At 35.8% G+C, this 18,150-nt stretch overlaps 1 protein-coding gene across 1 annotated transcript in view; it reads right to left on the bottom strand.

Moving 5' to 3' along the window:
• Nucleotides 1–1,059: 1,059 nt before the first annotated feature.
• LOC127844586 (uncharacterized) overlaps nt 1,060–18,150 on the bottom strand; it is a 58,390-nt gene continuing 41,299 nt past the window's right edge. Inside the window, exons 3-4 of the mRNA XM_052374960.1 lie at nt 5,089–5,233; nt 1,060–1,242 (exon numbers count right to left, since the gene is read on the bottom strand). Of these exons, the coding sequence (XP_052230920.1) occupies nt 1,149–1,242; nt 5,089–5,233 (239 nt within the window). The 3' untranslated portion in view covers nt 1,060–1,148. The remainder of the gene's footprint in view (nt 1,243–5,088; nt 5,234–18,150) is intronic.

Genomic DNA, 18,150 nt, shown 5'->3' with positions numbered 1-18,150 from the left:
TCGGCGTATACGCAAATTGACGTCATCTTGTTGTTATGCTTCCCGAAAATTTCGGAGAGCATTTAGTTGCCAGTTTGTCCTTCCTTCCTTACTTCTTTCCTTCCGTCACACTTTTGTTACAGCTTTTTTTATATTCACTATCGGCTTTTTTATTTTGTTCGGTTATTGACATGTGTATTCATCTATTCAACGTTATAAGCATCCTAGTATTCTCAATTAACATCAACGTTCTATTTTAATCTGTATATACATATACATATAAAATCATGTTATATGTATATAAATACAATGGTATATATATATATAATAAACGTATCGAGTAGTAAAACATCCCTCAAAATATGATATTCCAATATTTGTTTTTTTTCACATGCATATTCATGAGTTGGCAATATTTATGCTAATACAAAAAACTATTAAGACCTTGCTTTACATCTGACTTAGTACATTGCCTTTAACATGCATAGTAAACGGTTCACGAAATATGAAGTGAATGGAAAAACTACAAATGAATAGTTTATAATTACAAGTATACGTATCCAGCTATATTAATCATGGTTCTGTTCAACGCAAGTTATGATTTAAACGCAACACCTAAAACTTGACAAGAAACGCATATCGGTTTATACTTTAAATTAATACTTTTTATGTAAGAACAGCACAGGAAATTGTAAAGAAACACTCGGAGATTAAAAATATTGACCTCCGCAAAATCAACGTATTAGCAGAACAGTTTTGAGTATTTGAATGTGTATAAAAGCTATTGTCATGTATGTATAATGCATATATTTACATATATTTAAACTTAACATCAATAAACTGAGTATGCCGGATTTGATATTCTTGGAACGCTTTTTCGCGTTCATTTATTTATGTGAAAATAAGTTCTCTTTTTTATACATTAAAGTATCAGTCCGAATTACTGATCTAAAGTCCACATTGGAAGCAATTCGTATAAAAATTAAATTGTCTATTGTAGTTATTCCGGGTTATACATATTTTTGTCTATCATGATATTTAATTTGATATCAAATAATAATAATTTGTAAAAGGAAAACCTAATTTTTCCGATATTCATTTCCAATCTTGGTCTAATTAGCATTCGGCACTACTTAAGACAAACAACAGTACACATGTGACTGTAAAGGCTACGAAAAACGAAACCAAAAACCGTGCAGAACACCCCTTGGCACCTGTGCTCTGACAACAAGCAAAGCAACTTCCGGCTTTAGTGTTTGGAACCTTAAAAATAAAACATAAGAACAGGTAAGATTATACATGTACAACGCTGTGATAATATTAGAACCGCACTTAGCCAACTTTCTGACGAAAACATATAATTGCATGTAAAGCTTTAAAATCTAGGTTAAAACCCCCAAAAACTCCGTCGGTCGCCATAATGGAAAACAAAAGACATACGAATCTTAACAGTTCGGAATTCGAGCCCATCCTTGGATTGAGTCCTTTTTTATTTTGATCTCGTCCGGCGCGAGAATTGTATTGAGCATACTCAGTCCGTGTGTACAAATTACACATGTTTTTGTTATTTTATACACTTAAAACTTAAATACGTGAGAATGGGTAAATATTTATTTGTTCAATTTAAACAATGATTAATATAGCAATATATCGTGGTTTTCTTCGTAATTATTTACCTAATCAGAATACTTTTAACCAAAAACGAAGTTTAATTTGAATTGTTTTCACTTTGTAAATATTGTCGTTAATATACATGTATATATGAATTGCGATAAAGCATCGATGCGTACGGGGGAAGAAATAACTAGAGCTTTGTCACATACGTGACGAATACCCCCACATGCCGCATTGGCACATAATATTTTGCATGTCGTCTTCACAAAAAACAGCGGACACCATGCTCAATTTTTAAAACGCACTAAGTGACCCCTTGACCTAGTTTTTGACCCAGAACGGCCCATGTTCTAACTTGGCCTTAAGATCATCCCCATAAAACTTCTGACCAAGTTTGGTGAAGATCGGATGTAAACTACTTGAATTAGAGAGCTGACACCATGCTGAATGTTAAAAAACGCACTAAGTGACCCCGTGACCTAGTTTTAGGCCCGGAATGGCCCATGTTCAAACTTGTCCTAGAGATCATTTAGATACAACTTGTGACCAAGTTTGGTGAGGATTGGATGAAAACTACATTTACTTAAATTAGAGAGCGGACAGCATGGTGAGGTTTAAAATGCACTAAGATACCCCGTGACCTAGTTTTTGACCCGGCATGACCCATATTCAAACTTGAACTAGACATCTTCTAGATACAATTTCTGTGGTGAAGATTGGATGAAAACTACTTGAATAAGAGAGCGGACAACATTGTGATGTTTAAAACGCCCTAAGTGACCCCGTGACTTTGTTTTTGACCCGGCATGACCCATATTCAAACTTGCCCTAGACATTATCACGATACAACTTCTGACCAAGTTTGGTGAAGATTGGATAAAAAATAATTGAATTAGAGAGCGGACAACATTGTGAGGTTTAAATCATACTTAGTGACCCCGTGACCTAGTTTTTGACCCGGCATGGCCCATGTTCGAACTTGACCTACACATCATTTAGTTACAACTTCTAAACAAGTGTGGTGAAGATCGGATTTAAACTACTTGAAATAGAGAGCGGACACCATGCTCAATGTGTATAATCTACTAAGTGACCCGGTGACCTTGTTTTTGACCCGGCAAGGCCCATGTTCGAACTTGGCCTTAAGATCATCTAGATACAACTTCTGACCAAGTTTGGTGAAGATCGGATGAAAACTACTTGAAATAGAGAGCGGACAACATGCTGAATGTTTAAAACGCACTGAGTGACCCCGTGACCTAGTTTTTGACGCGGCAAGGCCCATGTTCGAACTTGGCCTTAAATCATCTAGATACAACATCTGACCAAGTTTGGTGAAGATCGGATGAAAACTACTTGAATTAGAGAGCGGACAACATGCTGAATGTTTAAAACGCACTAAGTGAACCCGTGACCTAGTTTTTTACCCGACAAGGCCCGTGTTCGAACTTGGCCTAGACATCATGTAGATACAACTTCTGACCAAGTTTGGTGAAGATCGGATGAAAACTACTTGAATTAGAGAGCGGACACTTAATACGGACCGACCGACAGACCGACTGACCGACAGACAGACAAGCTCACTCCTATATACCCCCCTAAACTTCGTTTGTGGGGGTATAATTATTTTAAGATTTCCGGAGTGCAATGGTACGATAAACAACGACCATAAAGCAGGCAAATAACAGCATTACATCACACTTTATTTCTTTTAGTGCTACATTCAATACTAAACACGAATGCCCTCACAGTGCACTTTCGTCTCTAAACTCTGTTTATGACCATACCATGCTGTTTTATGGCCGAATCGGACTTGTGACCCTTACGTATGACCTTGGCCTTTGAGGTGGGGAGACGTGTGATACACACAATGTGTCGACTTCTCATGGCGGTCACTTTGGTTAATTATTTTTAAAATTACATGATATTTTCACAAACCGGACAAGCGTTTTTATGCCAACATTTGACCCTTGAATTCTATGTGCGACCTTGACCTTCGAGATAAGGAGACGAGTGCGGCATTTGTCACGTTGTCATCTGTATGCGGTCATAAGTAGTAACTTCCTTTAAAATTGCGTGATGAATGACAAAGTTACATTCCATCAAGCTGTTGTACAAACGATTTGCCATGACATCTCCACGTATGACATTGACCTTTATGGTAGGTGGTAGGGAGACGTTTTTTCCATTTTGTTTTATTAAACGTTTACATACATGCTCAGTTATTCATTAATATATGGCAAAGATGTGACTGAGGCATTGAATATTTGAGCTGTTTGCGACCTAGTGATACCAGGGTGCAGAATCAATGGGGTTTTCAGGGGAGTTATTTGGAAAAAAGCAGCTCTCACCGGTGTGTTACATCCAATAACTTTTAATTGGAAACCCAACAAAGTCACGTGATCCTGCACCCTGTGACCGCTATCCTCAAATTGTGACCTTGGCCTTTGGGGTAGGGAGACGCGTCGTCTTGGTTTAAATTGTTGTTAAGTTATTTTAAACTCTATCAGTATATAGCAAAGTTATGTATGAGACAGAAATTAACGGACGGAAATCCGAACGGAATGAAATTACACTAGTGCATGTTGAGATTTGGTTGGTTATTGCATGGGGCCTCAATTTACGTGATACACATTTTCAGATGCAAAACTTGCTGACTTAGAAAAAAACACACACGGGCATACTGACGGACTGACTAACAGTTCGGAAACTATATGCCTCCCTTCCAGAGCATAAACAGACAAGTACTCTTTGAATAAAGCAGTAGAGATGTATGCAATAAATGTTTGGCACGATAACAGTACCTTCGCTTCAGATCAGCACTATGCATAATTTTCAAAGTAAACAATCATTCAACAAATTTTAATATTGCAAAATACAATACAGACGTTTTGTTTTACGTTATTTAATAAATGAAATTTAATTATGAAAAATATTTCACCGTTCATATAACTAGGATTGTTGAGCAATATGCATAATTTTCAGAGTAAACACTCATTCAACAAATTTTAATATTGATTATAATAACAAAACAGAAATTGTGTATATAAAAATGAAATATAATTACGAATCATATTTCACACGTATTTTACAAAAGTGTAGCCTTTAAAATTACCGTTCATGTGACACCAAGTGCTATATCATGTATGGCACAATTTCTTACCCACGGGTGTTTGTGTTGGCAAATTCTATTATATTTTAGTGTAATTAATTTGATACCATGGTGATTTAAAGGAGTCATCAGGAGTGTACTTTAAACTTAAGTTTTTTTATTGATAAACTAAAATATATGAACAAAAAGCGAATCGGCATCGGCTAATATACTAGCGATTCATGTCGCATTTGGAAAATGTTAATCATGAACATAGTATTGTGTTAGTTAATCGGGAAAAATCAAATAATCGGCCTCGAGTTTATTTTTATTTTTAAACAAAATTCGCGTTAATAAAAAATAAGACAGCAACTGTTTAGCTAATGTTAAAAACTTTAACAAACCTGCATATAAGCATCATATGAATCAGCATGCACTCCGTTGATCGTGAACAGATTAACCAGATGACAATTGGAACTCCCACGAATCCAGCTACACCCGAAACTGCCGAAATGATAAGTTTTCCCCAAATCGTAGATGTCCAAGGTTCTGTAAAAAATAACATATTTGATAGTTCGTAAGTAAAATTGATTTATCGTTTCATTCATTGTCATATAAAACAATATTTCACTTGATGCAGAGCCACGAGCAGGCATGTTTAATTTATAGACCCACACATGCACTGATAATACGTTCTCACTATGAAACATGTTGTTGTTTTATTTTATTTTCTTGTATGAGGATTTTCTCAAATGATCAAATTTTGCCAACATAGCATTTCATTTCATTACGAAAATGAAGCTTATTAAGTTGCAGTTGGAAATGGTGCTTTACTTCCTGCTTGAATATATTGTGTATGTCATTACAAAATTTATGTTCTGTGCTTAAATAGTCGATCTTTATTTTGAAGATGAGGTTATTCCGATGTTGTTGATAGTTCCAACAGTCTTTGCAACACGCACGAGTGAAATGATCAAACATTATCATTTAGTCTAGTTAGTGTGAAAATATCGAGTTTTCATAAATTTTTATCCTCCGCTATTTCAAGGATCGCACATGAAATATAGTGTACGATTCAATATTTGTAATTCTTAATCTAAGAGTCATTTTTCGTTTTAAGTTGATAGCAATGTGCATTTTAGTTCTGGATGTCAATTGCTGTTCTATTTAATTTACCAATACACAATCCCGACCTTTGACACAGTTTGGGGCTTGTTTATCCCACGTGCCGTTTTTCGTTTTGATCAAGACGTTGCATCTGTCTGGTTCGTAGCCTCCATTACACCTCAGCTCACATTATACCCCGCCATCCTTCACACTTTCCGACCAATGTCCATGAGTGCAATTGCTCGTACCTGAACAGTTCAACGCCAAACACGAAAATAAAATAAAATGATTTTATAAAAGATAAGTAGATTAATTACATACTTAAAATGTTTATTGAAAAAGAATGGTAAATGCATCGAATTCCAAATTAGTAGTAACGCGTTTTGAAAACAAAAATTAAAATATTATGTAAGTAAAATGAAAATCTTTGAAACTAATTCATCGCAGAAACTGTATTACTGAGGATATAAAAAAGCAAACGAACATGTTCAACATTCATCAGTCTGGCTAAGATGAATCACGTTATGAAAGAACAGTCTGAGAAGTTGATCTCCAAGTCATTTGTTTTTTACTGACCTTTCTATACATTATCCAATGATTGATTTAACACGTTACTGAGGAGTCGACGAACGCCGTTACACAAGCTAACATTATATGCTCATATTATGTTTAAGATTTAATTAGCATGAAAACAACACGTTATTTTTTACCAAACACATTAGTTAAACGCGGTCGAGGGTAAGCTACTCATATTGCTTCTCTGTCGTCCGTCGTAGCCGTCGGGTTAAGAATGTCTCTTTTTAATAACTTTTCTAAACCCCCATGCGCATTTTTAACCAAACTTTCAAATCATTTGAATATCTGGTTGCCACGTGCAAGTAACATTGGAAACGTATAGAAGACATATTCTTCCAAAATACATATTGCTTGATTAAATCCCAAAGTTAAACTAACAAATCGCATCATCCCTTGTTATATCTTTTTGTTTAATCTAAATTGCCAACAACTATATTGCATAGCCTTGGTTCATGTTGCTGAATGTAGCTGCTTTGCCATTGCTCATACAACCTGAGGCTACATTAAAAATATATTAAAGTGCTTATTGCAATTTGTTATTATATTCGATATCGCATGCTAAAATATGTTTAAGCCTTTATTGTATCTGTCCAATCAATGGTTTGATGATTAGAACATTTTGTTTTACATAACATTAAAACAACAGGAACTATTTCGAAATATAGCGGACATTTATTTTACAATTTAACCCGATCAATAAGATGGACGAACGGACAAGGCGACGTAATTTAAAATAAAAGCGTGCTAATACAATTAGTAATGAATTTTATACTTTATATAAGCAATCCTCGTAGTATCGCAAAATGTAATGACAACAAAACTTTCCAAATTATTGAATCTTTTCTCGTTGCAACGCGTTATAATTTCCAGGTTTTAAATCCTCAAAAGATGCAGTTAATGGATATTTAAGAGCATGCAAATGTTCCGTAATACTGTTTTCTCACAAGTATCAACAACATTTTGCGAATCTAAAACTTTTTTTTTAATTTTGTCAATTTAACAAAACGTGAAAAGGCCCCTTTAATGTAAGGGTGATACTGATGAGTCACAATAAAACGATTTCAGTGATTTTTACCTATCTGTCTGTTTGAAGTTTAGACGATCGCGTTCTTGTCGTGGTGATTAAATCATGATAATATGGCTACGGATTACAACGAACGGAGTATTTATGATGGCCATTTAGATCTTTCCTATTATACCTGTATTGCTACAAACCGAGATCAAGTTTTGATAATTGGCAGTACTGTTTTATTTTGATTCAGAAATTTAAATTTGCACATGTACAGTAATTAACACTTCAATTTTATCCGCGCTAAAAATCAACAGAATCAGACTTTGGTTTGGTTCTTTGATATTGTGTATACTATTTCAAAAGACTGATTGCTCGCCAAAATAAAATGTTTTAAATATCAATTGTATTAAAAATACCATTATTTATTGAAATCTTATCCAACAACGATGCCACCACCATCTTAGCACACATTTTTAACGAAAGCAGAAAGCGAATAATTAAACTAATTAAATCACAACATTACATCGCCCAGAAATACAATGAGCAAGAACCACAAGATTCTTCCAGCATGTTTAAAGGGGCCTTTTTACAGATTTTGGCATGTTTTGAAGTTTGTTATTAAATGCTTTATATTGATAAATGTAAACATTGCATCTAATAAGCTCCAGTAAAAAATCAAGAATAAAATAAAAATTAAAAAATATAAAGGAACCATCAGCAGGGCTCGAAACACTGACCCCTGGAGTCCTGGAGTAAAAAGTCTACCACTTAGACCACTCGGCCATCCTTCCTCATACAATAATTGATGCATTTTATACTTTATATAAGCAATCCTCGTAGTTTCTCAAAATATAGCGACAACAGAACTCTCCAAATTATTCAATCGTTTCGCGTTGCAACGCTTTATAATTTCCAGGTTTTTAAATCGTCAAAAGATGAATATAAGGCTATTTTATAGCATGGTAAATGTTCAGTATTACTGTTTCCTTACAAATATCATAAATAAAACGAAAATTTGCGAATCTGAAACAACTGTTTTCAATTTTGTCAATTTACCAAAACGTGAAAAGGCCCCTTTAATATAAAAATGCGAAATTGAAACGGAAAGAACGAATAACATAATAATTACAAATATTGATGTAAACGATACGACGGAACGTTAACGGTCTCAACAGAAAAAAGATCTTTGAATTACCCAATAAACAGCTCAAGATGACGGTGTGTCTTCTATGTGTTCATTTTAGTCGAGATGAATTCTATAAATAATCATTTTATATAAATGCCAACACCACAGTCTGTTTTAGGACATGACTATGGACATTAAATCACGCAAACCGCATATAATTTGTTATCGTCAAAATGGTACATTCTTTTATAATTTAGATGGTGTTTTAAAACCTTTACCTTTTCCAAATATCCCCTGAAAAGATGTCTTACCGTTCCGGAAGCGTAACTATATATAATTCATTTTTCAATTGACATTTTAAAAGGTCTCTTGACATGTCTGTTAACATCGATTATTTCACAACATTTTTTTTATTGATTCGTTCGTTACTCGACGGATTTGACTCCCCCCCCCCTAAAAGGGACCTTAATATACTGAAATAATTTCGTCATAATATAATCATCTGACACAGTCTTTTGTCGTCAAATGTGTTTGTTATTGTACCAAATTACCAGATATTTGTGCCAATGTATATTTCCAACTGTCACACGTGGATTAAAACGAAGGACGACAATATCGTTTGTGGAACAGTTCTGTTGTTATTTCAGCTTCAATAACTGGAGGCCCATCGTCAACAATTTTCGGCAATAATCTTAGCCACTAAACCACATGTTTTTTATTTGAATAATGCCACCAATCAAATGACCTATTTTAAATTATCTGGGTGACATTTCATAGTCAGAAGCAGTGGTCGCTGAGCGAAAGAAATCTGTAAAGATGATATTTGTAACAAGCTGATTATGAGCAATTAGAGAAAAAAATGACATTTTCCGTTAAGACAGGACTGAACCACTGTAAGGATTTGGTAGCATTACCTGTTCGAAGAAAATTAAAATGTCTATGTCGTATAAATGTAAGATTCGCCCAAAGGAATCTAAAAATAGCTCTTTAGTTAAAGAAATAGGATGATATATTAATAACCATTTTAAATTCACGAATCGAGCTGTAAGCTGTAAGCAATACAATAATGCTCCGTCAGAATCTGAGCTGTACTACATGGCTGAACTCAGCTGGCGAGACTCTCTCATGGGACTCCCCGTATATCTTTACTAAACTCTTTTGTTGAATTTTACTGTTGGACTTATATTTTGAACTGAACTACGTATACGAATTCCGTTCGGGGTTTAGCTTGTTGGTGCAATTCTGCATGAACATCTGGTAGTAATTACATTAAGCGATTTTATGTCAGTCTACTCTACACGAAGCTGCTTACGTTATTTAAGACAGTTGCAATATTATCCGCTGGTAGCGAGATATTATCGCCTGGTTGGTTTGACGTTGACATACGATATACGTTAGTGCAACAACGGCGAATACGTCACAGTAAGCTTGTGAAGCTACATTGTTGAACTGTTTATCATACCGCTGCATTGATATCTGCCAGATATAACGTTGCATTATAATTTTTTTACATCAGTTCAACAGAAAGTTCTTATATCAGTCGATGATATGAGGTAAGTCATATTACTAGGAATCTACCATTAAGTAACCATATTTAGTAAAATCGCATCAGATTTAACAAAATAAACAATTTGATACCAAGATGGAATACATTTAAAACATAAAATGCAACACAAACAGCAAACAACATGTTTTACAAATATTAACCGCAAGTGCTCAAGACGTCATTATTAACACGTCAAACGTCAAAAGTCATATTCTTTCACGCTAAAAATGCAGTTTTAAAGCGATATTTTCATTATTTTTTTTAAATCGTGGACGTAGAGGTATTATAAACAGAAAAACAGGTTACTGCCTGATCTTTTTGCAATATATCAAGCTCGGCACGATTAAAATAACAGTTCGGCAAGCCTCGACGTTATATTATTCTAAGCATTGCGCCAATATGTTTGGTTATTGTGGTGTTTCGTTGTAATCGAGTGACTTCCCTTGCTTAGAATATGTTCATAGGAGTTGTTTAATAAACGTTTTGCCAAAGATTATTTTGTCTTTCAATCCTACGGTTCCTACTAACTACTGGCGTGATGGCAGCGGCTAAATACGAACAAACGCTTCATTCTGCACAGTAAGGCAATGTCTGAGCCAAAACTTACCGGATTGACGCTGATTTCTCCTTTATCAGTGGACTTGTAATCTTAAATATGGCAGCACGTTCACCTAAACAGTGTTGCTTGACGAAAAGCGAGGCCATAACTTCCTTTGAGTTGGAGGCAAAATCTTGAATATACCTTGTCACTTGATGCTAATTTTGCTTAATTCCTCGTTGACGGTTTCACCTGGCTGAAGAAAACTCCAACTCAGGCTCTACGTGGTTTGGTAAATGATGGCGAAAACATCCCACAGGCTGCAAGAAGATCTGCCTAGCAAAAGGTTACTCATCTTGAACTAATGCTTGGTCAGATTGGAAACTATTGCTCAGTGGTAAGTAGAAATTCAGTCGTGAAAATATCTACATCGATTCAATTTATTTGGTAGACGATAAGCTCACATTTTGGGTTCAAACAGTCAGGTGCTCATTTTCTCGATTTGAATGACATTAAACTTGAGCCTGAAGAGAGACCTGAAGATCTATTTCAGCGTATTACAAGTTTTGTATAGGATAATTTGTTAAAGCGGGACGGCAACATCACTCATCACGGAGTAAGTATAGACTCGGACGAGGAAATGACCCATTCACTTGAAAACATTATCGTTTTTATGTGGTTGCGTGCTATAAACCCTGGCCTTCCTGCTTTGAATAGACAGCGATATGGAACAGAGCTTCGATCTAAGACTATTGCTTTTATCTATATTCAGAGATATATGTTGCCATCCATGGATAGTCTTCTAAATGAATTGGTTTCAATGAAAGACTCAAAAGTGCTGAGGACAGCAATGCAAAAATCAAAGGACTTTGTCAAAACAAAGCGCAGTGAACCTGTTTGTCCATTGTGTAAACAGGCTGGCTGCCCTCGATTTCAACACTTCTTAAGTGCATGCAAATTCTTACCTGAGGCTGACAAACTCTACATGGGCAATGTAAGACAGACCTCTGAAGAGAACACTAGCGAGGAGGCTGTAGATCTCGACGATAGCTATAACAGTAAAGAGGATCAAAGTAAAAGCATGTTACGGGTTACTCCAGCAACTCGCCGTGGTAGTGCCAAAAGATCCCCCACCCTTAAAGTGTTCTATGGGCATAACACCCGCACAATAACTCTTGACTCTGGTGCTGAACTTAAGGACGTACGCGGCAGTTTAGTTTCACGCAAATATTTTTTTTACTGAAACACCGGTTGCGAAATAAGTGCAATATATTTCGAATATTCGGATAAAAAAGAATGTAAACAATGTTAGAACGAAAGAACAACAAAACATGCTTAAAATGAACGAAAGGTAAAACAAAGGACAGTTTTGGTCCATGAAAATTAAAAACCTTTGATATGCCCCTTTAAAAGGGCCGTCCAACAGACAAAGCGCCGTATCGACGCGAAACGATATTTTGGGAAACTACGAGGAGCGTGGATGGTCGAGTGGTTTAGGCGGGAGGCTTTTTACTCCAGGGGTCAGTGGTTCGAGCCCTGTTAAGGGTTACTTTTTTTCCCTTTTTTAAATTGTTTTTTTTTTTATTGGAGATCTTTAGTTCAAATGTTTAAATTTACCAATATAAAGCATTTTAATTATTTAATGACAAGCTTCACTACATGCCTAAATCTGTTTGACGACCTCTATAATATATTGTATACATCTTGTTTTCAGTTATTAAATTTTACTGTATTATTCTTCTTTTACACAAATTGCTGCACATAATTTGTGTTTTTCATTTACATTTAAATCTACTTTTTCATTGGCATACAGCAATACATGTACTAGTATGTGTTTTGACCTGCACCATGTACATGGTTTTCACTGTGTTTTTAAATTGTATTTTAATACATAAAGTCAAACTGCATTTGTTAACAAACGACCCTGGTGACCTAATGTTTTCTTTTTATATTTGTATTAAGGCATAACTCAATAAACATTTAGGTAAATTTGGAAAAAATCTAGGTGGAGGAAGTAATGTTAAAATAAAAATGACTTTTGATGCATTTTATTTATTTTCAAATGTGAAATTCTGTTGTTTTTGTTTATGTTTAAAAATTGATAAAAAAACATGAATCAATGGATTCATGTTAAAAAATAATTTGCAGTCAAATTAAATCAGTATTACATATTTTGTGAGAAATAGAGGTTGTTTCAACACTTTTCTCATTAATTTACTCTAGCTTTTATGTTATTACCTTATTGGTGAATTGTTATTGTGCTGAAATATGCTTGTTGTCCAAGTGCGAATAAAAAATGAACATCACTGGTGACCAATTATTTTTATTTTATTCTTCTATCCACAAAGATGGTTCTACCTACATACCAAAAATTATCAAATTCTAAGTGGAGCAAATTTTGCATTTAAACTGCCGCGTACGTCCTTAACATAATAAAGCTCTCAGTTGCGAAAAAGTTGGGTATCCATGTAATGAGTGCCTCTCAGACAGCAATTTAGGCTGATGGTATGACCCCACTTCCGACCGTAAGTGAGGTGCATATCCATTTCACCAGGGGCTGCAGGCATCTGATGTTTGATGCTTTAGATGTAGACAAGTTTGATGTGGATAAACTAGGTGGTGTCCCCTTCATGGAAGCGAACGATATATCTCTCCGACCATCAAAGCATGAAATCAGGATAGCGTCTGATCCACCAATATTATAGGCCCTTCTGCTTCATCTAGTGACAGTAAACATGCAGACGGTTTTACAAAACGTCCGTATGTTTTACGAGTATCTTCCTCCAATACAATTGTGTGGCCAGGGGATTACATTGAGGTACAATTACCCTCGACATAAACGACAGACACAATTCTTGCTTTAGAGCCCTGATCTGACTGTGTCAACACAAATGGTTCCTGGCTCACCCCACATCCTAAATGATTCTGGGATTCCACAAAAGCTAGGCAAGCACGATCTCTTTTGCCAGGCGCGTCCAACTATCCCGATGTTATTAAAGAACATTGTGTCTGAACCTACCTTGCGTGAACCAGTATGTATTGAAAAATCCTCATCAAATAGCATTGATATGGACCCTGACAACGTTTTAGCTATTGACATAAAAGTTCAATTTCAATCCCTTCATACCCAGTATGAGAGTATTTTCAATGGAGACTTTTCTGGCTATAATGAAGCATGCGGACCGTTTGAAGCAAAAGTTAACATGGGTCCCACACTACCGCCGCAACTTAAAGGAAGAGTACCTCAATATGCAAGAGACAAGCTTGTTGAGTTACAGGCTTAGTTTGATGACATGGAAGAAAAGGGTGTTTCTTCTCGTCCAGAAGATGTTGAAGTTAGTGTCGAATACTTTAACCCCTCATTTTTAGTGAAGGATACGCATGGCGGTTACAGACTAGTTACCGCTTTCAGTGAGGTAGCAAGGAACAGCAAACCACAGCCATCTTTAATGCCAGCTGTAGACAACATTTTGCGAACTATTGCACCGTGGAAATATCTAATTGTAACTGACCTGACCAGTGCTTTTTACCAGATACCCTTAAGCAAGGACTCTATGAAATAGTGTGGGGTAGTTACACTATTCAAGGGCGTACGAGTGTATACAAGGACCGCGATGGGAATGACAGGCTGTGAAACAGCACTTGAGAAGGTCATGTGCCGCGTACTAGGTGAATGTCTAAAGACGGCATTGTAGCTAAGCTCGATGATGACTTTTTATTGTGGGGAAAGACACCCTGCCAGCACTCTATGAAAACTGAAAGCGTGTTTTGACAGCACAAGACAAAGCAACAATCAAATTATCGCCAACAAAGACAATCATATGTCCTACGACAACTACTATCTTTGGTTGGACATAGTCGAATGGCAAACGTTCAGCAAGCAAACACAAGTTATCAGCCTTGTCTACTTGTACAACTCCTGTAACTGTCAAGGGTTTGCGAGATGTTATTGGTGCGTATAAGATCTTGGGCAGAGTGAACCCTAATACATCACGATAAATCTCTCAGCTTGAAGACGCTATAGCTGGTCGCCCTGGACAGAACAAAATTTTGTGGAGTGATGAGTTACCTAACTAATTTACGGCTGCACAGAAAGCTCTTCTCAACCACAATTCAATAGTATTACCGAGGCCGGACGATCACATTGGATTGTTACTGATGGCTCAGTAGTTCAGAGAGGCATAGGTGCCTTTATGTATGTTACCCGAAACAATAGCCTACATTTAGCCGGTTTCTTCAGTGCCAAACTACGGAAGCATCAAGTGACATGGCTACCTTGCGAGATAGAGGCCTTATCTATCAATGCTGCAGTACTAACTACTGGCGTTGTCAGATATATTACAAGCAATAGCAGGCAGTAAATTGTTATTCTCTATATATTGATCAATTTGAAGAATTGGTAGAACAATAAGCTTACATGCCCGGACAATCCGCCGACGTTTACATCCCCAAGCTTGTCGAGTTCCCGTTTGAATCAGAATGTCTAGACGACCGATCGAACAATACATGTTTGTACAGAACAATTGCATATAACCGATTGAAATCCATGTTTTGGTTAACAATCTGTTTGTGTCCAGAAATTCGTGTGCCGATTGATTCAATGTTTGTTTGGCACTAACTCACATATCTTTGTTTAGAGTGATTCTCTCAACCTGCACGGTAGATGTAAAATCCTAGCCTGGTATCCGGTTCGTACTATGATAGTACGATTGGATTCTTTCCATTGTACTACTTTGTACTGTCGGCAGAGATCGGGAACCAAAACTGAGGAATCCTATCCGTTTTGTGAAAATACGTATACGTATACATATACATAAAATGTCTATTTTTAGCCCCATCATCATGTGACGTTAATAATATTGTATATGTATGTTATCATTATGTGTCTACGATGATTAAACTATAGATTAAGTTGATACAAGCAAGTCATTTCTTATCACACACTTACAAATACCTTTCACAAAGTTCATTTTACAGAACATTAATCGTACATAAGTCACTTCCAAAATTCGTATGTATTCGTTAAGAGGGCCGATACTACGGATATACTTGCTAGAGTTATTGTATGCACCTTATATACAAGGCCATAGGCGCTCGATGGCCATGTATTTGTTTTATTTATTGATTTATTTATTTTAGTTACTCGTTGTTTATTATAATGCATACACATACTAAATCAATAAAAATCGTCCAACAAAACGTTTTCAAAAGCAACGGAAGTGCGTCATTACCCATAATTAAATCGCTGTTACCCCGCTTGCTTATTGAAATGCGCGCGTAGGCCGGGAACCTCGATCTTTCACTATCTACTTTCAGTTTCCACAGAAACATCCACAGGCGATGTGATAAATCCCTTTAACTATTGTTTTACTCACTTATTGGGGGTAATTAACGAAATATGTTGTAAGTTGCATACACATGAATCATTCCTTACCAATTGTTCAACCGGGAACCCCGCTCGTTCACTACAACAACAGCCAATACAAACTATGGGCGCCAGATTTAGTTTTGGACGTGCTGGTTTTTGTTCTGGAAATCACCATGGCAGACGAACTCAAGTTAAACAATTGGTAAGGAATGATTCATGTGTATGCAAGGCAAGTCAGGGACGACACGTTCCGCCTAATCTTGACTTTCTTGAAACGAAAAATATCATAAAAGCGAAAAGTGTCGTCCCTGATTTGCCTGTGTGGACTACACAGGCTAATCTGGGACGACACTTAACGCATATGCATTTAACCCCGTTTCCACAGAGCATGGCTCATATAATATTGGTAACAAGCTGATTCAAAGCAACTAGAGGAAAAAGTACATATTTTGTATCATTAGCTGTTTAACGAAAAATAAAATATGTCTTTCCTAAAAATGTAAGCTTAAACCAAAGGAAAAGAACATGAGCTCTTTATTAAAAGAAATCAGGTGCACTTATATATAACATTTTTTCAAAAACGAGTCCAGCTATAAGCCAAAATGTTCCAATAAAATAACAACCGCTTTAAATATGAGCTTAACTTCATGTCTTAGCTTAACAGGCGATACTATCTCACGGGAATCTCGCAAATTTTTACTGAACTTATTGTATGGCGAAACCCAACTGTTGAACATAAACGTTGAACAAGATCTAAACAAAATATAAAATGTCTTTGTGCCTATTTGCCTTGTAAAGCTGATGCCATTCTGCATGCCATCTGGAAGTAAATACTTTACTCAAAATTTGCTAAGGATCACTTTTTATTTTCACATTAACTTCAATTTTAGATTGATTTCATTTTATATTGTTATTTTGCAGGTTTTGATACTAGAATGTGTTTTTTTGATTGTATTTGTATACATTGAGTTTTATCATTGATGCGTGACGCTGGCTGAATCAAGCTAGGGGTGATCCTTAGCAAATTTTGAATAGAATACATTAGGCGAGTTTACGCCTGTCAACTCAGCACGAAGCCAAATACGAGCTGTATACGTTATTCTAAGCAGGTGATGCAATGAAAAAGAGACACTAAAGAGTAGAATGGGGGCCGACCCATGGCATTAGTTAATTGTATGATCGGCTTTTTTTATTTTGACATATGATAGTCATAAAAGCACTGACAGTGAAAACGTCACACCACGTCTGGGGAGCTACATTGTTGAACTATTTCCATTTATCCCATTTTCACCGCGACATTGACGGTATAACACGTTGTGAAATATACTTGCTTGTATTCAAAACTGTGGAATATACCTGTCACGTGCACGGACTACTTTTTAAATTACGTCATGTGATATGCGCTAAAATTAGGTCGATATTGTTTGGTTCATTGATCGAATTTTAAGGTCACCCATTAGAAGAAAATGTGCATATTTTGCAGAAAAACATATATATGACATATTTACCAAAAGAAATGTTGAAATAAAATATGAAATTACACGATTTTTGTTTTGTTATTTTTATTATTTATATCAAAGTCGACAAAACTTAATCTTCAAAATTATACGACCTTCAACCTTTAAATCTAGTCATATGACATAATTTTTCGCCATCCGTATAATGAATCAGCTGATTGATGGCGTCATAAAATGAAATACTTATTGCGTCATTTTCCCCATTTTTGTTGACGATTTATTATAAACGCGACTTATTTCACATGTTTTCTACATGTACTGTATGTCGACATATCTGAATTGTCAATTGATCACATTTTCCTTATTTCGTGTAATGTGCATTGTTTATAACCAAAGCATATACTTTTGACATTTAACTTAAATATTAAGAATGTACAACAAGCCATACACATATCGCACAGTTCATGAATAATCTGCTATGTTTGCTTTCCTATTTAATTCACGTAAGGCATAGAGCTGTGTAAAGTATAAGATGGTAAAAATAGCACCACACTGGAATTGGGAACGTCCCATTTTGTACACGGATATTTTCTACTCATTTATCTGTTGTGTACTGGAATGTTTTCCATTCTTTGTGTATTTATATATTAAATTATTTTCTCGTACAATAAGGGCATTTACCATAGATAAATAAAACATTGTGCAAGTTTAAACATAATTATGTTTGTATGCAGAA

This window comes from Dreissena polymorpha, chromosome 9 (genome assembly GCF_020536995.1).
Source record: "Dreissena polymorpha isolate Duluth1 chromosome 9, UMN_Dpol_1.0, whole genome shotgun sequence".
Lineage (NCBI taxonomy): Eukaryota > Metazoa > Mollusca > Bivalvia > Myida > Dreissenidae > Dreissena > Dreissena polymorpha.
The sequence above is the reverse complement of the archived record's forward strand: the minus strand, read 5'-3'. Positions and strand labels throughout refer to the sequence as shown.